This window comes from Carettochelys insculpta, chromosome 1, assembly GCF_033958435.1.
Source record: "Carettochelys insculpta isolate YL-2023 chromosome 1, ASM3395843v1, whole genome shotgun sequence".
NCBI lineage: Eukaryota > Metazoa > Chordata > Testudines > Carettochelyidae > Carettochelys > Carettochelys insculpta.
The window spans coordinates 241,829,345-241,855,573 of record NC_134137.1 but is presented as its reverse complement, the minus strand read 5'-3'; the positions used below and the strand labels follow the sequence as shown (position 1 = coordinate 241,855,573).

At 38.4% G+C, this 26,229-nt stretch overlaps 1 protein-coding gene across 1 annotated transcript in view; it reads right to left on the bottom strand.

Moving 5' to 3' along the window:
• Window positions 1–26,229, bottom strand: part of LOC142007131 (potassium voltage-gated channel subfamily KQT member 1-like) — a 702,875-nt gene that overhangs the window by 549,786 nt on the left and 126,860 nt on the right. Inside the window, exon 11 of the mRNA XM_074983677.1 lies at window positions 22,398–22,512. Coding sequence (XP_074839778.1) covers window positions 22,398–22,512 — 115 coding nt within the window. The remainder of the gene's footprint in view (window positions 1–22,397; window positions 22,513–26,229) is intronic.

The following is a 26,229-nucleotide window of genomic DNA, read 5'->3' as shown; positions in this document are numbered from 1 at the left end:
TCAGGATATTTTTCAGAGAGTGAAACCTGTTAGCTGGCTGAATGGTCTCAATGAATGAACAATAGCGGAAACTACATCAGCAGGTATATTTAGTTATACTAACCAGAACACTAGAAATATACAGATGATGTTATAACTTCTCAGGAAGGCCCGCATTTATTACTTCCTGCCCTTGCCTTAGCAAGAGAGGTTTACTGGTGCTCACCTGGGCCACAGCTGCCTGAGACCTCAATCTATTAGCTATCAGCAAAACTCTCCTTCACTGAGGCAAGGGAGTAACAAGGTGACCCCATAGTTCTGACCTCCCCAAGAAAGTGTCACAGTGGTGTAGTTGGCAGAATTTACACAAAGTTTGTTGGCTGGCTTAGCTTCACCACTTTGAACACTGATACATCAAAGCCTAGAAGATTCAGAGTTAGAAACATGGAAACAAAGGTTATGTTTGTTACTTGTTGTTTGTCTAATTTGGGTAAAGGAAATAGAACAACAGAGAGTAACGATGAGTAAACAGCAGAAAAAGCAGGATGAGAAAAGAAACATGCTGACTTTAGTATGAAGCAGCTGTGTGCACAGTGAAATGTGCCGAATTGGAGAACTATTGGCCCTGCTGCACTAATGTGTCATAAAGCAAGATGGGGCACCTGCTTCACACTGGGGGTCCAGAAGGGGCTTTTTTTCTCCCTCAAAGCATGCAGGAGACCAAGCAGCCAGCTCCCCAGATGAATTAGCACAGATGGTGAGAGGCCAAGAGACGTGGAGGCTGGAGTTGGAAAGGCTTCTGGTGGAGTTGGGGTGGCCAGGTGTCAGAACAAGGAGCGGGAACAGAAGCAACAGAAGCTTGCCAACCAGGACAAACAAAGGGAGCTCAAGACAGAAGTGGTCACGCCCACTGGACCTAGACAGGACATAAGAGCATGCCTGGTCAGGGGATAGCAGGCAAACAGATAGGGTTATAACAACGTGACAAATAGTGCTGGGCTCCCCAAGAAAGTGTCACAGAGAAAATAAGAAACTAAACAGCCTAAATAGCTGCTTTCCATCATTAGCTTTGACTTTACATACAGTGTGAGCCTGCACCTTTACAGCGGGAGCCTGCTCACATCATCATTCTGTAGTAGCAGATAACGGACATAAAAGTGCAGGGGCAAGCGAGCCCTGGCAAGTGTCTTAGAAATCAAATAACTAAATGGGTTGTGAGTCATCCCTTTCATTATTGCAAGTCTGTGTGTACATAGTCTCATAAGTAAGAATTAAAACCCATTTAGTTATTTTGCTTCCAGAAACTGCAGAGAGAAGCCTTTGCACTGCACCCTGAAAGAAGACACTCAGGATCATCCTGACTTCTTGTGGAAAGGAGTTCCACAGCACCCTCTACCAAGCTGCCTAGGATTTACATGTTTGTTTCTCTTAGCTTCAGCATTTCTAATGACTGTCACTGTTGTGGGGCAGGGCGGGGCAAGGGGAGGTGTGAGAAGCAACAAGTCAGAGATAGCTGAGCCTCAATTCAATCAGATCAGGCCTATAAACAACCCAGAAATTGCTTTTAGAAGTGCCACCCTCACTAGCAGTCTTTAAAAGAGAAGCTGTGGCCTGAGAGGGTATGGAGCATGAACTACCTTCTCATCTCATGATATTATTCCCACCGAGTAGGTCAGTCACATAGACACAGCACTGTGGAGAAAATGTAAGTAATCTCAACTAAGAGAGAGACTTTTCAGTGGCTTTATATTTGCTAAAAATAAAACTTAAAATTCACAAGAGGGAGTACAATGTCCTAGAATCTGGCTCAAGTTTTTCTTGCCCACACAGTCAGAATAAGAAAAGCCACATCAGAAAGTATCAAAGAATAAAAAGTGAAGGAGACGGTGATGTCTTGAATAGCAAACTCTATAGTGAGCTCATGCTTCTTCCATTTGTAAATGAGATAAGAGACATTGTGAATGAGCAACAGCCAAGGAAAAGATTAAATATACAGTACTTGGTTGCAGATCCAACCCTACATATGAGTATGTATCAAAATGTCTCCATTCATCTGCTTGAGTTGATATGAAGCTTAGAAATGTATGCCATCAAACCTCAGACATATGATCCAATAAGAAGAGCATTTCCCTTGGAGGACTCCAGCCTGCAGTGTACTTTCTGTACACATACTTCATCGCCTGAACTAAAGGCTGCTTTGGAGAAAAAGGAAATAGGTTGTTTGAGGTTTAGTTCCATGAGTTCTGTGTCACAGAATGCAGCAAAATCTTCAATACTGCGCTGTGCAGAAGTAAATTTCTACTAAGGCCCACTTTTGGAACAATTGAGCATTCACAAATCTTGCACATAATTTCCACTAAAGTACCAGGGGAAAAACAGTTATATTTAACCATTGGGATATTTGTTGTTCATGTTAAATAAACCAACTAGTAAAATCTTTTAAACCATCGCTACGTGTTTATCTACTGGAGGTGAAAAAAGTTGCCCTCAGGAACAGGCATTTAAACTTTATTTTATCCTAGACCACCCACAGTGTGCTTACTCATCACATACACAGGCCTGTTGTAAAACAAGCTGTGGGATCGTGGTGTCTTAATTTTAAGGTTTGCAAACTATGCAAAATACACTAAAATTAATTTTAGACTAAAAGGTAAATATGCAAAAGAGTTCCAAGCTACCTATAGCTTTGATTATTGGGTAAAACAATAGAGTAACCCAAAAGGGGTAACATACTGCATAGTAATAAGACTTTGATGAGAAGGAGAACCATGGTAATATATATTTTACAAAAATCCAATAACTACAAGGTTTTTGGTTTTTTTTAAATGTAGCCTGATCACCCCCTGCAGAGGTGGTTATGGCATTAGGTAAACAACACTGCAAGCAAAGCTGCATAAAGTTGGGCTTCTAAATCCATACCTGAGTGGCTACAGGTGAATTTTAACTTTTGTGCTAAATGAGTAACTTTCAAGTGGACTAATGCTGTCACCAATGTTCCAGTCTTCTCCCTAATGACTTCATCTGTTTAGATAAAAAGACCTTGACAAAGGATGCTTAAAGGATGGTACAATTATGAATCATAACAGTGTCTGATTCAAAGGGTCTTAGAGATCTTCTAAGCTAGTCACCTACACTAAACACAGGACTATGACAGGTATATGTCTAATCTGCTCTTAAAATCTCCTAGTGACAGAGATTTCACAGCCTTCCTAGGCAAGTTGTCCCAACGTCCAACTTTCCCAGGAATTACAAAGCTTTTCCTAATGTCCAGTCTAAACTGCCCTTGTTGCAATATATGCCATTGTGTCTTGTCCTATCCTCAGAGGATAATGAAAACTAATTTTCTCCCTACTCCTTGTAACAATATTTAATATACTTGAAAACTGCTATCATACCCCACCAATGTCTTCATGTATCCAGATTAAATGAGCCCATATTTTCCAAACTTCCTTCACAGATCATGCTTTTTAAATCATTTTTGTTACTCTCCTGTGGACTTTCTCCAACCTTTCCATAACTTTCCTGACATGTGATGTCCAGAACTAAACACAATACTGCAGTTGAGGCTTTAACAGCACAGAACAGAGCAGAAGAATTACTTCTTGCATCTTGCTAACCCAAAGTATGCATGGATCCCAGAATGATCAGGGGGTATTCTTGTTGATTTGTTTTGCAACAGTATTAACACTGTTACTCTTCTTTAGCTTGCAACCCACTATAAGGATGAAGGACAAAGAAGTTCTGTTTCCTACTGGGTTATGAACAGAGTGGTCCATCAGCTACACTGTATTCTCTCTCAGAAAGTTTTAACAACCTATTGGATGTGTTAATCTCGTAGGTCTCACATCCTTGAAGAGACTCAAAGGAGGACCTTGAGCTCATACTCACAAGGCAATACCCAGTCACTTGGCTGTGTTCTTTTTCCCCCGATCAATCAGTAATTATGTACATTTGCTTCCTCTTTCCTCCTCCGTCTTTTCTCTTGGTGCTCCCACACTAAGCTAGCTTTGTTAATTCTATCCTATACATAACACTGAAAACGTAGGCCCAGAAAAATCAATATTGTGTGGTCTCAGAAGTGAAATCATCTCCATTTTTGGAGAAATGTGTCAAAAGTAGAAAGGACCATGGGTTCCCACTGTCCAATCAGGGGTGACCTGAACTTGATTCCATGGCAGTCATAGCAAATTTACTCTCTCTCAAGGCCTAGGGAGAAAGAGCAAAACTAATATGGGACGTTGATTTGCACATTGCACTCAAAAATGTAAGATCTCTGCCCTTATTCTACCAGGCCTTGCTTTTAAGAGCACTAAATACATAGGAAAAAATTTAAAAAGCAGGGAGGGTGGTATGTAAAAACTGCTAGTGAAAGTGTCTATTAAAGCAAGAAAAAAAAATCAAAAATTAAATTGTTCATCTAATGTTTGTGTTGGTGAAAGGACAAGTCACAGAACTCATTGAAAAGAATTCTGCAATGAAACTGCTGAAGTAACAGAAACCATTATAAATGTGTGTTCAGCTAGCTAACTTCAGTTTTAACCAATAATATTTTAATACTAATGGGCCCAAACACATTGTAGACAGCTGATTAAATATGAAAACACTATCAAGAAGCTCTATTCTTTCTATTCTTGGGGTGTAACCATGCCTATTAATGTAAACCAGAGGAGATAACTATCAGCAATTTATGAAAAATGCCATTACACCATGCTGCAAAGTAAAACAGTCATGTGAAATAACAGGCACAGAACTCAATATAGCGTGCAATGACTGTAAGCATCAGTGCCCATATACTAAGCTTTCCGTACTGTAATGGTCTGATACATTCTTTTTGATGCAGAGACCAGAGATAAATTGTCTTAGCAATGCAAACAGACTTCTAAGCAATTAGGGAAAAGTTTTTGGAGAATATATGGATTACATCTAAAAATGTTTTGTGACATAAACAGGCGTGGAAATAGCAGCTTAATCTAAAGCAAAGGAAAGTGGATAATTGCTGTTCCAAGTTGCTATGTAATAAAAAATAAGAAGAAAACAAGAGCAAAAGGGCATTGTGTGGCCTTTTTTTCAATCTAACCTGAAAAGTAATTTTTAATGTTCCCAGGCTAGATGCAAATTTTGTCTATCAAAAACATTAGCATTTTAAATTGCACAATTGTGTAACTAGGAACCAAAAAATCTGAGAGGAACTCTTAGGTTTTGAAGAATCACTGATCAGTTATTTGGATTACCTTAACAAAGTGCTTTAATAAAATAAAATTTATGTTTAAAACAGTCAGAAAAGCAGTTAAAGCCAGACTTCTGTCAGCTCCCTTTCCCTATCAAAGCTCTCACCATAGTTAAATACGGATGCAAACTAAAACATTAGTTTGAACAGTGCATATTCAGCTATCGATTGTTGGCACTAGAAATATGAGTTGTGGCATTTTTATTTAAACAAAAAAAAATCCCCACAAAGTCAGAGATAATTTTTAAATTGTTGGCTCAAAACATAGCACAACACACCTACCCTAGCACAGGTTTAGCTGGAACATTCATTCCCACAAACGACTTCAATGAATCAGAATTTTCCAAAGGAACAGTCCTGTTGAAAAACTCCTGACCAGTTCTAAGCTGTACATCTTTGATTAAGTGAACAGCAAAATTTCCTGAGACACAACACACACACACACACACACTCTTGATACAAACAGACTAGTGTTCAGATTAAGATTTTAGTGTATGCATACTAACCCCGCAGTAAGGTCTTCTTATACAAGTCATCTGAATTTTTAAAAAGTCTCTGTTTTCGTAACTTTTCATGTCATTGTAAGAGACAAATGACAATCTTGTTATTTATAAACAATTTCAGTTATTAAACAATCTGTCCCAACTTCTCACACTTTTGCACCCTTTCCTGTAATCCACCCTATGTAACCCCCTCAGCTTTCCCACTTAGTCATCTCTCAGAACTCCACACTCCAGTACTTATTTATACCCTTCACAAGCCCCCAGTCCTAACTGATATGCCTGTTCCTCTACGTCCTAAGTGAAACAGTCAGCATTGTTATGTAAGAAGGTGCATGTGGCTGTAGTGACTGAAGATCATTCTCCAGTCCTAAAGGCATGGCTCTGGACTGAATCTAGCACACCCCTCTGGTTGCTATTGTTTTATAATTGTGTAAAGTTTAAATACAAATAATCTAGGTGTTAAACCCATGCTTTTCTACCTTAAAAAAGAAAACACAAGCCCCCTCCAAATATGATCTTCCTACTTTCTTCTCCACTCCCCCAACTTCATCTATCACCAGATGGATTCTCTCTCTTACCCTTCAACTTTTCTGCAAACTTCTTTCCCCTCCTTTGCCAGGTACCAAGGAAGGGGAAGCACTGCTGCCAGGCAGTTACTCTGAGCTGCACACTCCCTTTGTAGCCTCAGCCAAAGAGCAGCAGGATGGCCTATTCTGCATTGTTTGTTGGAGTTGGACTTGCTGGTAGAGCCAGAAGTAAATTATTTTCCAAACTTACTTGATTTCTATGTTTAGTTTTCTCAGAAGTCATTACTGAAAACTCAGACGCAGAGAGGTAACGAAGTGAATGGAAGCTGGGCTTTCAAAACTTCATCACTGAGTTATTTGTACTCAACTTTAACAGACATCCAGAATTCCTGATTTGTGAGAGTTGAAAAGTAATCACATGGTGAAGATTAAGTTGACAATTTAAGAGATTTTCATAACCCAACATTCTAGAGTATAGAATAGAGTCAATTGTTTACGAGAATGTGTTTCAAATCCAATAAGTATCTAGAGCTTTATGTTAAACTGCATGAAAACATTAATCAAAATGGGAATACAATCCAGAAAAGTTAAATAAATATTTGTCTTTCCAGTGTTTTGATTACTTTCATGCTGTACTTTTAAAAATTCTGGTGACACGGGAACAATACGGCAGCTGTGATGAGAAATTTATTCATGAATCCCCCTATTTTATCTTTCACATTTAGAATATCTGTATTTCTACTGTGAAGTATATGGTTCAGTTTCTGATTGTAAAATATGTTCCCTGGGTAAGTTAATGTAACCAGAAAGTTCACAGTACACATGTCATCTGCAATCTGTTTTCCCAAGGAGCAATATTCTGATATCACACAAGCCAAAGATGCATCATAACCCTTTACTACATGACAACCACTTGACTTTTCTGTGATATGGAAGTGGTGTACAGTCAGAATCTGTGTCTCCATGCTGCATACTAAACTATGTGTGGTCACTACCTGAGGTTTTATACAATTATCCTCTATACGTCACAAATTTACAGATGATCTTGAATATCTCCTTATTGGTGACCTGGGTTGGACTTTGCGAAATAAATGTTCTTTATTATCATAACATATCTATTACTATAAGATACATATATTCTCTGACACAAAAAAAACTGTTCCAGTTGATCTATGATACAAAATCATGAAATCAAGGGGAAAAATCAAGGGGAAAACCATACATTTATGTTTGTGTATGTTACCAATACACACACAATATGAAAGACACAGTCACATTTATACATATGCCATACACAACAGCCATCACATGTTCTCCACAACTCTCACCAGCACACATCTAGCCCTAAGTATGACTGTGTTCGTCGTCGTCGTCGTCGTCATCATCAATAACCGTGGGCTCAGTGCCCATTGGTGTCTGATGCCTCTATCTCAGTATTTCCTTCCATCTTTCCCTATTCAGTGCAGAGAGGCTTAGTTTCTGTAGACTAGTGCCACACCAATCTACCACATCATCTATCCATTCTCTGTGGGGTCTGCCTCTCCTATCTGAAACATCCATTAGGCTGAATACTATGGCCTTGATTTTTCGTTCGTCATTCATTCTTCAAATATGTCCAGATAGTTGTAGCTTCCATTTTATAACATTCTGCAGCAGGTTCTCTTTCAGCTGTATCTTCCTATATAATTCCTATTGGTGACCTTCTGCATCCATCCTGTTCTCAGACTCATAAGAACATAAGAACATAAGAATGGCCATACTGGGTCAGACCAAAGGTCCATCCAGCCCAGCATCCCATCTGCCGACGGTGGCCAATGCCAGATGCCCCAGAGAAGGAGAACAGAAGACAATGATCAAGTGATTTATCTCCTGCCATCCATCTCCTGCCCTTGTTCAGAAGGCTAGGGCACCATACTTTATCCCTGGCTAATAGCCATTTATGGACCTAACCTGCAAAAATTTATCAAGCTCTTTTTTAAACCCTAATAGAGTCCTGGCCTTCACAGCCTCCTCGGGCAAGGAGTTCCACAGGTTGACTGTGCGCTGTGTGAAGAAAAATTTCCTTTTATTAGTTTTGAACCTACTACCCATCAATTTCATTTGGTGTCCCCTAGTTCTTGTATTATGGGAAAAGGTAAATAATTTTTCTATATTCACTTTCTCCACACCATTCATGATTTTATATACCTCTATCATATCGCCCCTCAATCGCCTCTTTTCCAAACTGAAAAGTCCCAGTCTCTCTAGCCTCTCCCCATATGGGACCCTTTCCAAACCCCAAATCATCTTAGTCGCCCTTTTCTGAACCTTTTCTAATGCCAATATATCTTTTTTGAGGTGAGGAGACTCTTTCTATAACAACTCTTTTCGAATGCCAATATTCTTCTTTTCGAATCTTTCGTTATCACCCATGTCTCACATCCGTACAACATGCTGCTGAATACACACATTTTCAAGACACCCAGCTTCATCCTTAAGCTAATTGCTTTGCTTTTCCAGATCTTATCCATTGCCTTCAAACTCGCTCTTGCTTTTGCTATTCTAGTCTCTATTTCCTTCTTACAGTCTAGATCATACGTTATGTCGCTCTCCAGATACGTGAACTTATCTACATTTTCTTGTTCAATACCATCCACACTGATCTTCCTTCCTGTTTCCTTATCTCCAAATACCATTGGTTTTGTTTTATCAATGTTCATAATCAGTCCGTACTGCTTCCTTTCTTCGTTTAACACCTGCACCGTTTTCACAAGCTTCTCCTTATCTTCCTCAATGATAACTATGTCATCCACGAACCTCACATTGTTAATTCTTTTCCCATGCACAGATATCCCTTCTACTTCTTCCTGGATCTTGTCCATGGCTCTCTCCAGATGTGTGATGAAGATATTTGGTGATATAGGATCTCCTTGTCTTGTACCTCTACTTGTTTTAAACCAACTTCCCAACTCCCCGCGTGTTCTCACCGCTGTGTTGAGCATTACAGTTATTGCTGTTTCTTGGCCTCTCAATTGCTGGAGCTTGGAAACATGTCTTGCTTTAATTCAGGCTTCACAAAGAAAAATACATGCCTGAGAGTAGTTCGAAATGAAGCCACAACATGATTGGTGAATTTGTTTCACTGTGTAAAGATACACTGAAATATATGAGAAGATTGTAATGGGTGTTAGCAGTGTTATTTTGTGTACATCGGTGTTAGCTCTAATTGTAACAAAAGATGTGTGTACATTGATGAGTGTGATGGAGCAAAATGGACACTTCTGTGGATGAGTACACACGAATACCAGCTTTAACTGAAATTCTAAATCCAGTCTGAATTATGGAGTCCCTTCTAACGCTTCTACAATCTACATGTGCACACTACTGCAAGTGTTCAAACACAAACTATTTAGATGATTAACCAATGTCATATACCATAGGAACAGCACAAAAAATAAGGCAGCAAGAAGATGGTCTCTCTTCTACTATACAACTGAGTGTGTGTTCAGATAATAGTTTTGGTCGTGGTTGGAAGCTGGGGATGGAGAATGACAGGAGGAGAAGCAAAGATTAAGAAATGAATAGTATATTTTGTTCTGAATGTGGCAAAATTATTACTTGCAGAAACAAGTCTAGAATTCTAGAGGATCATTCAAAAAAAACAATGAAAATGTTATATTCTAATAAGTATATTCTTACAATAATTTCTACAGGACTTTTCCAATTTGTTACATGTATGTTTATGCCATACATACAAAGCTATATGTTGACAAAAAGAAAGCTGTTATTCTACAGTATCCTGTCTGGTGGACAAAGTAAAATTCTACATTGTGTCTTTGAGAAAAGATCCAAAATATAGTTGAACATCAGTTGAATGAAATGAAACCCTTATAGTCAGCTTAATATTTAGAAAATTCAAATGCTTAAATTAGATTTGTACATTTGTTAAAAATAACTGACAAATCACATTTCCAAAAGTTGACTTTTTGTCTTTCTGTTATAATGCAGTGCCCTCTACTGTCCAAATAACATCAGTTTTCTCTGCATTTAAATTTTTTTTTAAATATAAACTGCACAAAATTAAAAATGAAACAAGTATATCAGGTTCTTTCAAAAACAAACTGTATTAACATTTTATATTAATTGCAAGATTTTATATAATATTTTATCAAAGTTTACTACTTTAAAAGAAAGTACCTCTCCTCACTTGTTCATATTTTTTGGATATAATTCCATATATTGTACAACTGAGTTTAAGGACAAATACTGGCCAAAATTCAAGGTCCACCCCCAATAAATTCTAGAGGTGAATGAACTAGAAGAACTATGTACAAATAAATTCCACATTCACAAATATGGAAATCCAAGTGATCCACACCTCAGTGGTAAGAAATTCAAATTCAAGGAAACCATTACATCTAAAATTAAGGGTAGGGGTGCATTTCTGACTCAGTTATATTTCTCTTATTGACAATGGAAATCTCAGCTACTTCCCAAAGATACCCTCTCTTCAGACACTTGCTTTTTAGATGCATGTTATATATTTTTACCTCTTACATAAAAATATAAATCTCTAACAATTCATTCCATGCAAGATCAGAAACTTAAAAATAAACTTTCTTCAGAAGAGCCCAGATTCCTATATTTTTAAGACGACCAAGCTTTTAAGAGATTGCAGTTGAACTAAAATCTGAAAGAGCTTGACTAATTCTCTCTTATTTAAGAAGTTGATTGTACTGTTGGCTCTGGGTTATAATATATATGTTAAAAAAGAAGTTTTTTTTTCCAGAAAGCTTAAGATAAAACATAATGTTAAAGGTAAATCCTGAATTGATTATTATAGGAACCATAAGAAGTCAACCCGTCGTTAGCATTTATGACATGCACCTGAATATGTGACAAACTAATTTATTTCGGTTTTCAAACTCCAAAGCACTCATCCAAATTGTTTTTGTACAATGATTAAAATCAGTATTTAGTATCATGTACAGAACTAGCCATTCTAGCCTTATTGCAAATCAACTGATAGTCATCTATATTAGGTTCACACAAGGACAAGTTTGACAGGGCAGCCATTGGGTTGCTGACATGCTGAGACCACAGCCTATCATATTGACCTATAAGCTATGTCTACACTAGAGAGTTCTGTCTACAAAACCAGGGTTTTGTTGACTGACTCACGGAGCTTCTACACACAAAATGCATTTTGTCGACAATCTGTTGACAAAACTCTGCACCTCTGCCAACAGCATTCTGCCTCTCTGCAATGAGGAATAATGACTTTGTCAACAGTTTGTCAAAAAAAAAAAGCTGTGTAGATGCTTTGGGGGTTGGGGGGACCCTCAGTCAACAGACAGCCCTGTTTGCTGAGCTTCTAGTCTAGCTGCTCTCTGTTGACAGAATGGATTGCTCTTTTGATTTGCTTGTGTGTGTGGATGTGATCTGTTGACAGATGTTTTGCTGGAAGATGTCTTCTGACAATAATGTCTGTCAGCAGATCGCTGTAGCGTAGACCTAGCCAGACTGTCTTATTGTACTCCCCCATATATCTGTATCCATCTGTATCCAGTATCTTTTCTTGCCCTTAGATGATAAACTCTTTGCACAGACACTTTTTTTTGTTCTGGTTTTGTACAACATTCAGCACAATAGGGTTTCAGTCCATGACTGAGGCTCCTAGGAGTTCTTATAATATGAAGAATAAAAAATAAATACTAATATAGCATCAGGGAGTAGTACAATAGAAGTAGAGGCAAATAACAGAGTTCATTCCCTTTAAGGCATGGAGTTTTGTTTGTTTGTTTGTTTGTTTTTGTCTTCTTTTCTCCTCCCTTTAGATTTTTGCAAATTATCTATTTTGGCTTTTTCATTGTTTAAAAAATTGTCAAAATTAATAAAAGCAAGTAAACAATCATTCTGAAGAGGTATGTCTGCTCCCATTCACAGATAAGGCCTGGTCTACACTAAAAGGAAAAATTAATTTTAGATATGAAAATCCATCTATGAGAATTGTGTAGATGGAGTTGACTTATCTAAAATCGAGTTTTGACACTAATCACACAGTGGGAGGCTGATGGAAGAAACTCTCCCATCTACTTCCCTTACTTCTTGTGACTGCCAAGAGTACCAGGGTTCACAGAAGCTCCATGACCGTTCAATTTAGTGCATCCCCACTAGGCATGCTAAATCAAACCCCAGAAGATAAACCACTAGCACATCAATCTTCCCATATGTGTAGAAGTACCGTAAGAATTCTCACTGCTGCTGTCTCTCTGCTTGCCAACCTACAGTATCGGCCCATTTTGCCTGGTAACCACCATCCTCACAATACATCCATTGGTGGCATTGCTCCCCCACCTTTTCTCTTCTGTAGCCTCTAACTGTATTTGTCTGTGCCCAGCAATGGTGTCCTCACTGCTAAAAATCACAATGAAGAGATAATGGAATAAACAAGAAAAATTTGCACGAAATCCCTGATTTTTGGAGGTGCTGTGTTATTGCAGCTATAGTTAGAACCCCTGAAAACTGACCCCAAAAGCATAGGCCATTTTAACATTCAATGGTGACAAAAGACATTTTTGTTTTCACTTTATTGCTGTCTACATGCATGTGAGTCCTAATTGTTTTCTGTGGATTCAGGTGATTTGCACAAGATATCATTTAATTGACATATCCAGCATCTCACATACCAATATGTCCTTTATTTAATGAAATTAAAAACAGATAAACTGGATAAGGGGAGGTGGTGTCTATACAGACACTCTAAAAATATGGAAAAGATGTGTAATGTATTCATGTTACATTTCAGAGCTGCATACTCTCACTGGGATTTTCAAACACGCCTAACCGACATGGAAAATAAACTTCCTTATGCCCCATGAATATCCTAGTCTGAATCTAAAGTTTCAAAGGAAGAGTTGGAATTTAAACTGGGCTTCTTGTTTGTTCACCTAAAAGGGACATTTGAGTTAGAGTCATTTTATCAGAACGAACTGAAAGAACATTGAAATACTACCTATTTTTCACTATGTTTACTATTAACTTTCAGTAATTCTCTTTCAGACGACAATGAAGAGAAAGACTAACCAGCTTTGGAATGGTTAGCTTCAGACTATTTGACTCCATTTTTGGTTTACAGTTAGTTTCTAACTAACTTTGCTCTCAATTTTTTAGGTTAGTGCTGCAAAGACTGATTCACAAACAGTTCAAAGAAATTATTAAAAATGTTTCAAGTGGAATTATTTTATTTAATTTCATTCTAACAAAATACATTTTACAGTCAAGATGACCAGAAATGTCTCCCTTTTCCTATGGCAATGTAAGCTACTACCTATAATGGGGGTGCGTTCTAAGTACATTTTTAGCTCTTATTTCCCCATAATAGCTGTGTGTTAGGCCTCAGTTTTTCCTCACATCTTCAGCCTCTTGTGGTTGGGTAATCTGACATGGTTTGAACACTACATGTATCTGGGTAAAGCAAAAGCTTTCCCATTCCAGGATCAACAGAAGTTCAAGCAAAAGACAAAAAGTCTTTAGCCCTCCTCAGGCTTCTGCCACCTGTTGGTATAGGGAACCAATTGTCCATATCGGGTTTTTTTTTTTCCCTCTATTAGATTTCACCCCTCTTGACACACAACTGATACCAGGTGACTGCCTCAGGTTAAACAATTCAATCATTCCTCACCAGGGTGCATGTGGTGGGGGCAGAAGGAAGTTTGCCTTAGCAAAGGCTGCTGGCTACATCATACGTCTCTCTCTCACTCTGCTATTAGGATGCACATTGATTTTGCCATTATTTACTTTTCACATTGCTTTGGGGTGCATTTACACTGACTGTATGTCTGTCCTCAACCTCTGTTAATAAAAAGAGCCCCATTTCGGATTTTACTTGCCACTTTTCCCAGCAGACCCTGTGGGAACTAGCAGGGCTGACAGCCACTGTAGGCTCCAGGGCATGGTGGGCATGGGGGCTTGTCTCCAAAGTGTTGCTTTCACTTTCTTAGGCAGATCATTGCAATAGGGGTTGTGGGTACAGAAAGCATATTTTGCTCCCTGTTTTCCACTATTAAGCTAACAGGGGGCAAAAAAATCTGCTTGGCCAAAATCCTAAATCCACTTTCATGCGGGAGAACCCTTATGTATGTTTACTGCTCCTCTCATTTTGCACAATGATCCCATACACCCAGAGCTCTGCTGAAGTGACTGAGCATCTGCCCATGCAGAGTCACTTTCATGGCCTCTATGCAAGATCATTTGGTATTTGAAATGCTGAGCACAGAAAGGCTAGCGGCAAAGGAAGTGCCAGTTCTTCTTCCATAATGTATTGATCAGTAGCCCACTCCCGGGACTCCTCAATCTCCAAGAGCTGTAGATCTCCTTTTCCTCCCTCTTCAGATCTCTGGGCCATGGGCCCTTTGCCGAAATGCTTCTTCCCAGCCACTGGAGAGGCATAAACTAAGAACACCTGTAACCTCTAGGAATTTACAGTTTCTAACAGGGAATCAGGGACCAATATAGCAGGATATACATCCAAAGAAGGTGAAAGGAACAGATCAAGGATATCAAATAAAGAAGGACCCAAACAATCACTTGGAGGAAATACTAACCGCCTTCAAACTAAGTTAATACAATGAAGCATCCCTCTTGCCCCAGGTATTCCCTGTAGCCGTTATTGGAGAGTGGAGTTGGATTTTGCTGCAAAAGGTTAATATTCCATTCAGCTGCAAGGACTCCCTGCTGGCCACAATTCTTTAACAGGTGTGGTAGCCTACCATGCTCAGCTAACAGCTAATGCTCTCAGGTCAAGACACAAAATAGAGTCCCTAGGACTCTATGGCCAAGGGACACCACTTGGGTAGATGTATGCATGCCAGCCCTGGTGGAGCTAGTCCACTAAAACTAGCTATAGTTGTGGAACCATAGTGGCATTAGCAGTGGGATAAGCTAAGTGCTCAAGCAAGTGCCCGGCATTCCAGACCGGATTATATTCAGAGTGGCTAGCCACCCAAATTGCCCTGGCTAAACCAGTACATGTACACCCAATTCATGCTGTAAATTAAACCAACAGCTCTATTGTAGACCTACTGCTCAATGAACGTTTGTTATCGAAGTGTAACATAAAGAAATAAAACACTGTGTGTTATCTTCAGGTACCAATAGGACTGAGAGCTGATGGAGAAGTTGCCCTAATATGTTTGCTACCGTACATTTTTGAAACAAGATAATCAGCCAGTTTCAAGGAAGTGCCTACATTTATTACAACCAACCATGGAACAAGTACCCTTTCTGTGTAGTGAAGAGGGGAAACAAAAATCTTTTTTCCTAGCCTTTTCTATCCTCTTTTTTCTAACTTTGCACCTATTCATGCAGGGAAGAGTGGGTGGAGGGCCAGTTGAGAGTACAGACTGTGCACAGAAGCTGTATAGCAGACTGGGAAAACCCTTTCCTTCAGCGACCCTCTTTTTTCCAAATCTTTACTGTCTACTTTCTTCATGTTTTTCATTTTTCAAGGGAGCAGGGGGACAGTCAGAGGATGGCCGGTTGAGAAGACACACACAACTGCTAATTTTTATAAAATCCCTGATAACTCAGTTAAAACTACAGTTTCAAAAAGCAATTCATGTATGGAATAAAGACATTCCTGTTAATTTGGCAATCTCTGTTGATGCCGTACTTTTCTTTCCTTCTGCCTGGAAAAATGGCCATTTGCTTACCACGGGAGGGGAATGAGTGCAATGCAACATGGGAAGATAATGTCAAATACCAGTGAAAATACCCAGCATGCTACAGGGATGAGGGAACTCTGGATAGGTTCCCACAATGCACTGCTGCAACAGTCAATATTTGCTAATTTGAGTGTGGCAGCAATAAGTCAACTTTGTGAGGAGCATGTAGGGAGGTGAGAATAGTCAGATTCAAATTTATAAAATCCAGCGTTACAAAATTGATATTAAGAAATTTGAATTTATGTCATAGAGTAGATGTAGCCTGAGTGGCATGACTAGATTTGAACAAATAACGGAATATTTTAGTTTGCTGGAAATTCTAAGAAATCAGAAAAAAAAAGCACTTCACAATCAAACAAAAAAATTTTGGCAAATAAAACATTGAGTAAAAAACAATTGGTGGTTGAGTTGAATATTTCATTTAGAAAAGCCCCTAAAATTTTAACAGAGAGAGAGCCGTGCTAGTCTATAAATTTTAGTTTCAATTTCACTCACTTTAAACCAAACTAAAAGAACTTTAACAAGATTTTTAATGAAAATGGAAATGTTTACTTTAAAGTAGAGCATTTTGATTTAAAAATTGTTACTTTAAGAAAACTGAGGCAACTCAGAACAACGTACAACATTTCAGTACTGCCAAATCTGTACTGTTTTCCAAAGAAAGTTTTAGCCAAAAGCTTTTGCCTAGGTTTAGTATTTAACAATTTTTTCCCAGCTCTAAACATGATGCAGAATTTAAACTACATATCACATCAGTTTTCTACTATTTCTGCCTAGAATTTAAATTTAGAATTAAATTTAAAACAGAATATCCCACCAAAAGGAAAATACATTTAAGTTGCAATATAATCTGAAAATATTACTATAGTGTTTGAAATGTGTAATATACCAAATGACTGTACAACACTGCAGCTCTTCACATATGAAGCAGGTGATGTGGGGAATATAATTGTTTCTTACACAAATCTAGGACAAAACCAATCAGTTAGTATAACCAACTTCTATGTTGTATTGTACTGTTTAAAATGTCAATTGTGAGTCCAGTAAATTATAACTTCTTGTTGTGAAAAAGGGCATACATCATCTTGAGGAGTCTGATTATCCACAAATAACAAGCAAAGGTAAAATAGACTTAGTATAACTAAAACATCTGATACATAGTGCTGATTTCTACTAAGGTTCAAAACTTCTACTGGGGATCAGAAATAATTTTGCTCTTAATCTCATGCTGACCAGTACAGTCTATGTTTATATTATACTGTTATTTTAAAACTAGATCCTCACTAAACATAACTGGATGTATTCAATACACCGCCTTCTACTTCAGCTATCAAAAGCCCCTGGTTTAAATTACCCAATTAACATAACAAAACAGCAGTCATATAGCACTTTAAAGACTAACAAAATGATGTATTAAGCGATAAACTTTTGTGGGACAGACCCACTTCTTCACACCAATAGCATTTCCAGTACAGACTGACAGTTATCTAGCACAGAGGTCCAAAAAAATTGCAATAAAAACTGATAAATCAAACACATTTTTATTGCAATTTTTTGGACCTTTGTGCTAGATAACTGCCAGTCTGTACTGGAAATGCTATTGGTCTGAAGAAGTGGATCTGTCCTGCAAAAGCTCATCACCTAATAAATCATCGTTAGTCCTTAAAGTGCTACGTGACTGCTGTTTTGTTTTGTTAGAATACAGACTAACACAGCTACATCTCTATTACCAATGAACATAATAGCTGCGTCTACACGTGCACGCTACTTCGAAGTAGCGGCACCAACTTCGAAATAGCACCTGTTGCGTCTACAAGCGTCGGGCGCTATTTCGAAGTTAACTTCGACGTTAGGCGGCGAGACGTCGAAGTCGCTAACCTCATGAGGAGATAGGAACAGCGCCCTACTTCGACGTTCAACGTCGAAGTAGAGACCGTGTAGACGATCCGCGTCCCGCAACGTCGAAATTGCTGGGTCCTCCATGGCGGCCATCAGCTGGGGGGTTGAGAGATGCTCTCTCTCCAGCCCCTGCGGGGCTCTATGGTCACCGTGGGCAGCAGCCCTTAGCCCAGGGCTTCTGGCTGCTTCTGCGGCAGCTGGGGATCTATGCTGCAGGCACAGGGTCTGCAACCAGTTGTCAGCTCTGTGGATCTTGTGTTGTTTAGTGCAACTGTGTCTGGGAGGGGCCCTTTAAGGGAGCGGCTGGCTGTTGAGTCCGCCCTGTGACCCTGTCTGCAGCTGTGCCTGGCATCCCTATTTCGATGTGTGCTACTTTGACGTGTAGACGTTCCCTCGCTGCACCTATTTCGATGTTGGGCTGAGCAACGTCGAAGTTGAACATCGACGTTGCCGGCCCTGGAGGACGTGTAGACGTTATTCATCGAAATAGACTATTTTGATGTCGCAACATCGAAATAAGCTATTTCGATGTTGGCTGCACGTGTAGACGTAGCCAATGAGTCATATGGCACCATAAAGACCAACAGATTTGTTTGGGCCTAAGCTTTTGTGGGTAAAAATAACTGTCAGACACATCCTTGATATTTTTTAAACACAGAGTAGCAAGACTGCTCCTCTGAGATTGTTACCTATGAACATTGATAATTCATCAGTTTGGTATTATACAATTGAATAAATTCCTATGAATAGAATTTTAACAAAAGACAAGATTACAAAGAGTATTTAAAAAAAATGCCTAAGTGACAGAGGAACTTAAGTTCCAACTTCAGAACAGTCTTAAGTTCTTAGGAGCTGTGTCTCATTGGAACTCAGTGAGACTTACACTTCTAAGTGCCTATAGCAGTTATGAAAATGGGACATGGGCACCTTTTAAAATGTTACACCAAATCTTTCAATGGCACATGTGGATGTCCAAAATATCCCACATAAACAAAACTAATGGAATACTCAAGTGTCGCCCTGACCTGGGAAACCAAGGCACTCTTAGAACGCAAGCCTATTCTGGAATCATGCCATTACACCTCCATCTAACGTTTAGCTCATAACATGTCGACAATAGTCAGCACATGCGTATGAAAATAAACAGTTTTGAAATAAGCTCACCCACAACAAGACAATCCAAGTTAGTGGCATGCTGGCCATTCTAGCTCTTTTTATTGTGTCAAGTCTTTAAAGTTATACAATCTGTCTTTCAGACCTTTCTGAAACTGTGATATCAGTGATCATGTTTGAACATACTTGTTCTTAATGGTTCTCATATAATGACCAATATGCATAGGAAATTATTTCACCTGAGCATAGTTACAATTTCAGAATTCATTTACAGACTATTAAGAAATTTCATAGCTTGCAGTTGTGATTTTCAACTTTCTCCACATTGGGACACCTCAACCCAACCCCAGGAATTCTTTCCCATTTAGCAGGGACCTTACTGGGTCCCTCCTTTTATTTGGCTATCAAGAAGAAGAAAGGCTGCCATAAATGCCTGACATCTCTTCTTGACCACAGTGGTCATTAACATGTTTTGGTTTCCTGGAAAAAAGTGTCCACCTTGACAAATGGTTGTGCCTGGCATAGTTTCAACTGTATTAAGGACACAACCTTACAGACGGTTGTAACAGGATTATGATTTCATTTAGGCATCGTGGTCTCTACTGTAAGGGTGTACTAAGGGTTATGATATGTAAATGCATGTTTCAGTATTTTTAAAAATGTTTTATTCACCCAAAGAATCACACTTTTCAGTATGGATATTATCTACCTGAATGATTCCTTCAGATGCACCTCTGGCTTCTCCAGTAAATATAAGTCACATTCTACTTCCCCACTTATGTGCATAGGCCATTTAAAGTCAGTGAATTAGTCATATATATAAAGCCAGCAGTAGACACTCCTTTGGAAGTTGATTTAACATTTATTTAATATTTAGTTGTTTAAAATAAAAAGTTATACGCGTAGCCATATTTTAGCCATTCTCAACTTAGAAAACACACCTATGCATAAGCAATTATTTTGCTAATCTAACAAGATTTTGACTAAATACCAAATACGTGACAGTACATGTATGTATGTCCAAGTCCACATTTCATGTAAGCACAGAAGAGACCCTTGATTAAATTCATAGTTAGATGCTTTAGGGCAGCTTTATTCTGATACACTATCACCTCACAACATGAACCAATCATTAAACCAAACCTGCTAAACTCACAAACTGGCATGATTGATGAAAATGGTATATTACGTGATTTTTAAAAAAAAACTTAATGTAACTACAATTTTTCTAAACCAAACAGCACAGATATCCTAAAGTTGCTACTCAAGCACTGATGACTATCACACCAGTCTTGTATCATCAGTAGTTGCACCGTTAAATTACAGAGTTTGGTTTTAACTGCCAATTTTTATGCTAATGGTTGTTCTAACTTAAATATTTGCAACAACTATGAAAATATTCAATTCTAACATTTTTAAATCTGTGAACAACATAAAAAGCAAAACAAACTCTCTCTCCCCCACAAACATTTATTTTCATTTTAAGGCTATCTTCTATAGACTGCTTATAGAATAAGTTCTACACTCCTAAAATCAGCAATTTTAAAGCAATATGCTCGGCTCATGCTGAAGATTTATATGTGTTTGCTGGGAAAGCATTCCTCCTCAAAAATGAACAAAATTGTAAAGACATTACAATTGGAATATCATACAAAGTGCTTTAGAAACAGGCAAATCACACTCTTCCGGTAAAAGACCTTTAACGAGCTCGGCCTCTCCCTGAAACATATTTTCGGCTGGAATTCGGACTTTTGTGTAAACCAATGTGTTGTGTGCATCTCGTATATCTGATATGAAATGCAATTAAGCAAAGGAATGGCAAACCTAATTAGCGCATTGGATCCTTATTACATCTCCACTTCACCATTTTTTTAGAATTTTACTATGCAATACATTAAACTGATGAATATGTACAGCACTGCTCTCAGAGTAACATCAACATTGTTCTGCACCCAATGACAGCTGGAATGCAAGCTTGCTGTATAACAGGTCTTTTTAGCTCTTTTCCTGCTTACTTGGAAGAAAATAACTCAAATGCAAGAAAGTCACTTGCATGTGGACTTAACACCTTGCAACTTCACTGCAAAAAAATGTAAATGTCACATTATTTTCTGGCCATCCGCTTGTTATATTCTGAAAACTCAAACATGTAACTTCCTCAGACAGGCTAGTTTTCTAACTACATAAATGTACAAAATGAGGGCTGTTTTTAAAGTAACACAAACTCATATGAAGAAGCAAGAGTTATTCTTCATGTAGTTCTCAAATGAAAACCAACACATTTAGCAGGATGTAAAAGTAAAAGCACCACACGCTACTAGAAGAGATTTGAAAATCATTCTGCTCTGTCTATACCACTCAAAAAAGTATTTTAAAAAGATGTTGGCTAGAAAATCCATTGAAATTGCATCTCTTGTTAAATACTGCTAGGCCACACACCTCTGCCATCACAGGAGATTTTAATTACAAGCTTTTGTTTTGTCAATTGGTTGCAGCATCTAGGATGACCCCTTTTTGCTGAGGTCTGCTAAATGAGTATGGGTATATTAATTTCTCTTCAACTTAACAAAAGCCACACACATCACAGCTTCCCTAATCCAACCAATACCAGCTCCCACTGCCAATGTGATGCCCCAAGTTTGACAGTTGCCCCCAGTGTCAGGACACTCAACAAGAGACTTGAGTATTATAGGAGAGATGCTGCAGAGTACCTGAACGTGCCTTTTACAGAGCTGCTGTGGCACTGTGTGGTTCTACCAAACAGTGGTGATGCATGCACTCGTTAAACCAAATGGTAAGCAACATGATGAACCAGTTCAGACAGTCAGAACCCCTGCAATGTACTCTGAGGATAGACATATCCTTCCAGTCCCGCTCATTTTTAATGGCATTCAAGATGGCATTAACTAGTTTACCCTCTTCCCCTTGAGCACACTATTTCCTTATTAAGCATATAATTCTACATACTTCCTTTATGAGCATAGCCATTAAAGTGTCTACCCTAACTTTGAGGTAACATCCCACAAGTTCATTTCACCTTGTAGGAAAATATTGCACTTGAATTGTCCTTTCAACAACAGTTTCCTTCCTTTCAGGCCACACCCACACAAGTGTTTCGTTATGACCTACAATAAACTAGCTGAACAAAATTAGACTCATTCGCAAGTCTGTAGAGCTTGACGGTGCCTTTGAGAATTGAGTCTCAGGAAATATTTTTATCGGATACAAAAGATGAACCACAAACAAAAAGCACTCGTACCCCAGCTTTCCTAACCATAGTTTAACAGCAATTTTTCTGTCCCAATAGGCTATGCAGCTCTTGATTTAAAGCTGTCGGCAAGTATGTTTAAAAAAAAAAATCTAAAACTTCTATTCATTGTATAGCATTTCCACACGTCTTTACTTGATGGGTACATTATCCAGTAGAAACCATTACTCCACTTACTGTGACACATCTGATACAGCAGGGAGTGGTGACTCCTCTGATATGAGGTCGATGTCATCTGTGAAGCTGTTGGCCTGTGACATTTCATTGCTGCTCACTTCTAAGCGTCTTCTCGCTAAACAAATAATTTAAAAAGACCACAAAACATTAGGGAGGAAGTACATGCACTCTTTTCTCACCCTAGAGTGCCCACATTTGATTATTTTTAAAAAACAGTCCTATGATTTTTAGAAAAGAGTGGTGAATTGTTTTGATGATTACTACAAATATATACATGCCATAGGCAAAGATACAAATGCATACACATGGTATGGTATATACACCATATGATAAAACACTCACGAGAACCCTCTCACAGATGAGTGTTTTTTGTTTTGCTTTTTTTCCTGAGGCCCACTTTTGCTCTAAGTGGAAGTTGACTGTATGTAGAATTGCAAGTTGGACACTGCAGTGATTGAAAACAATTGAGGACCTGAGAACTAAACCAAATAAATAGTATTTCACTAGATCCAGGTTTTCTATTAGACAAGTACTGAATCCAGGACATTTTCAAGTGCCAGGCTTCATAGGCACCGAATAATGCAAAAAACCTTTAAGAGAAAATCATCACTCTGTGGCAAATGCCCAGTGCTTGCACAACCACTCAACTCTTTTGGTGGCAGAAGCTGTAGGGACCACAATCATGCATTGCTTCCCTGTGGGATGGGTGGGGAGCGATAGCCTGCCAAAAAAGTGACAGCCAGCAGTACAGGTCCATGATCCCTTGTGCTCGCCGATGACAGTTCCAGACTTGGAACCAGAACAAAGATGTTGGACGAAATGCAATGTCTTTGCACTAGCATTAGGAGGAGAATCACAAGAAAGGTACATCATAAGATGGGGATGTGGCAGAGTGACACCAGTTGAAAACTTCTCTCTCCCCTCTCCTTCCTATGACCATTTCTCATGGTCTCTGATACAACCCCCTATTAAATCAATGGTGGTAGAGCAGCAGAAGTCATGACAGCTTGTTGAGTAGGATAGGGACTCACTGGTATCAGATAACTATCAATTTCTCGCTGCGTGTAGGGTTTGTTTTATTTTAGGTTTGGGAGGATTCTTTTATTTTAATTTGTAATTTTTTAAGTTCCATTTCAAGTGCTACCAAAAGCACACAGGAACTATCACAGATGCTGAAGCTTAATTTACAAGTTCACGGTATTCCTCAGAGGATGACTTTAGGAAGAATAATGGCTTGACGCAGCATACTATGGGAAAGTTCAATGTATAGTATCAGCTGTGGGACTTAACTATTGCTACTACATTCTATAAAACTTTACACAAAAAAAAGAAATAAAGCTGAACTTTTTTCTATCTTTTCTCATCACTCAACAATAAGTTGTGTATAATACAGATTGAATGAGACTCTCTCTGGTTCCATATCTATATGATAGATAGATGAATTACTTTTATACTGATATCAAAGTCATCCATTCATAGCTTAAGAATACAGATGCATGTATACCAATTAAATTAATCTACTAAGCTTACATTAAAACATTCCAAATTGCTAGACTTGAAAAAAAGACATATCCCAAATTTAAAACTGAACACACTAAAAAGTGTTATATTCCACGCAATAGCCAGAATTATTCTTAAATACATCATCTCCCCAAAAAAGCCCTCTTTCACCAAAATGTAAACAGAGGAAGATTTTTACCAGAAATTCTAAGGCTAGCAGGGTCAACTTTGATCATCTAGTCTATCCACCAGTATAATACAGACCATAGAAAGGCCAAAAATTATTCTTAGAGCATATATTTTAGAAGAAAAAAAACAATTTTGATTTTAAAATTGTCAGCAATGGAGACTCCATCATCACCTTTCATAAACTGGTTCATGGCACGATTCCCTCTTAGAGGGGAAATGGAAGAAATTTTCACAAGTCTCCCCTATAGTTTGGGAGAAACTTTCCATTAGCCCATCAACATCATTCATACTGGATTAGGGCACCAATGAACAAATCAGGAAGGAATAAGAGGTCGATGATAAGGAAGAGAATTTCTATGTACACACAAAGAGAAATGAGAGAAGAGGATGAGGAACAAGAGTTAAAAAATATCTAATTAGGCTTAGGTAGAATTAGGTATTTTTTGGCATTAAATATTCTATTTAGATTCAGTTAATATACGAATCCAGCTCGAGCCAAAATATTCACAATGGCCAATATACATCTAGTCCTAACTCACTGCTACTTTTTTTTAACCCCTACTTGCCAGCTCCCAAGAAAATCAGATTCACCAAAAACAAGAGACAAGCTGAAAGATAATCTGAACCATCCTCAGGTCAATTATACTTGTTAAAAGTCTGCCGTCATTTTGCAATGGCTGCTTAAGTTTTGTAAAAGCACCCAAACTAAATATAACAGGACATGAGCACCAAAGAACTTGAGTGAAGGTAGACATCTGGAGAAACAAACAGGGGAAATAGAGGCACATGAATGATAATGAGATGTAAATCTGAGCCAGCTTAATTACACATAAAACATGTACTATCACATCAATAATCAGTTCCTTAAAACAGATATGATGGTGTACGTAGATACTGTGCCTTGTACCTGGTGATGGTGGACAGCTTGCAGCACGGATGGATAAGGATGACCAGGAAAGCTGTCGACCTGCATGCAAAAACACACAGGGCCAGAAAAGACCAGACAGGAAGCAGAGTGTAAGCAGAACCACTGCTCAGCCAAACCAATAAAAACATTAACTTTCATAGAACAGTAGTGAGGATAAGGTCTCTTTCTTTATTAGGAGTTAAGCTGAAAACAGGTATTTTATTACAAAACAGTATAAAAGAGGGATTCAGAAGACCAACAGTAAATTCCAATCTATTCTTTCAATGCTGTTTTTATTTTCATGTTACTTTTACCTACTTGATTTTTGCTGATTTCCCCCCTCTGGGAAAAAGGGCTTTATATTGCTGCTAGAAAAAGATATTGTGCATAAAAATTGTTCTGAAACAAAATAACCCGTGAAAGAAAAGTAACGAGATCCTATTTTACAAGGTGTGACGTATTTTTAGAAGCATGCGTGCTTAGCAAGTATTCACCTGACATAAACAGCACATTTTTGAAGCAAAGTATGACTGGCCTTCTGATACATACACAGTTATAGTAGCAACAAAACACAGTTTCTCTACATTTGTGGCTTTATATTCTAACACATTAACCTTTTATGGGACTCAGTCAAGGTTAGCACAGTAGATATCATCAGCTTACTGTGACAACTTACCCATTTCAAAAGCCTTAACCCTTTTTCTTGTTTAAGGCAGCATCCATCTAATTTAGAAGTGTCTCTCACTGAAGGTATTATACAATGTGATAAACAAAACTAAAGCAAAAGTCCATGTTTGTGACTAAACATTCATGTTATATGCTGCCTACTAATATTTATCTCAAAAGTCAGTCTGTCTAAAAATTTGCATACTATTGGACCTACTGATTACTGTCGCTAGTGTCCATAAAACAGAACTACATGAAAATTCCATGTGTGGGCTGAACCTCAGTCATTGCCTACTGATTCTGCTCCAGCATTCAAGAGGTTATATCAAGCTCTAGTACCAAACACCTAGGCAATTTTAGAGAAGTACATATTAAACAACGAAATGGACAAGCCTGATGAGCTCTTCAAGATTTCCACTGAATTCAACTGAAAATTTGCCTAAGACTGTGCCCTAAAACAAAACTCTCTTTATTTCATGTGTATCACATGATCTCCATCTGCGGGAAGACTGAAATGAGACAGCAGTTCTCAAGTTAGGAATTCCACTAAGCAGTGATGCCATGAAGTTT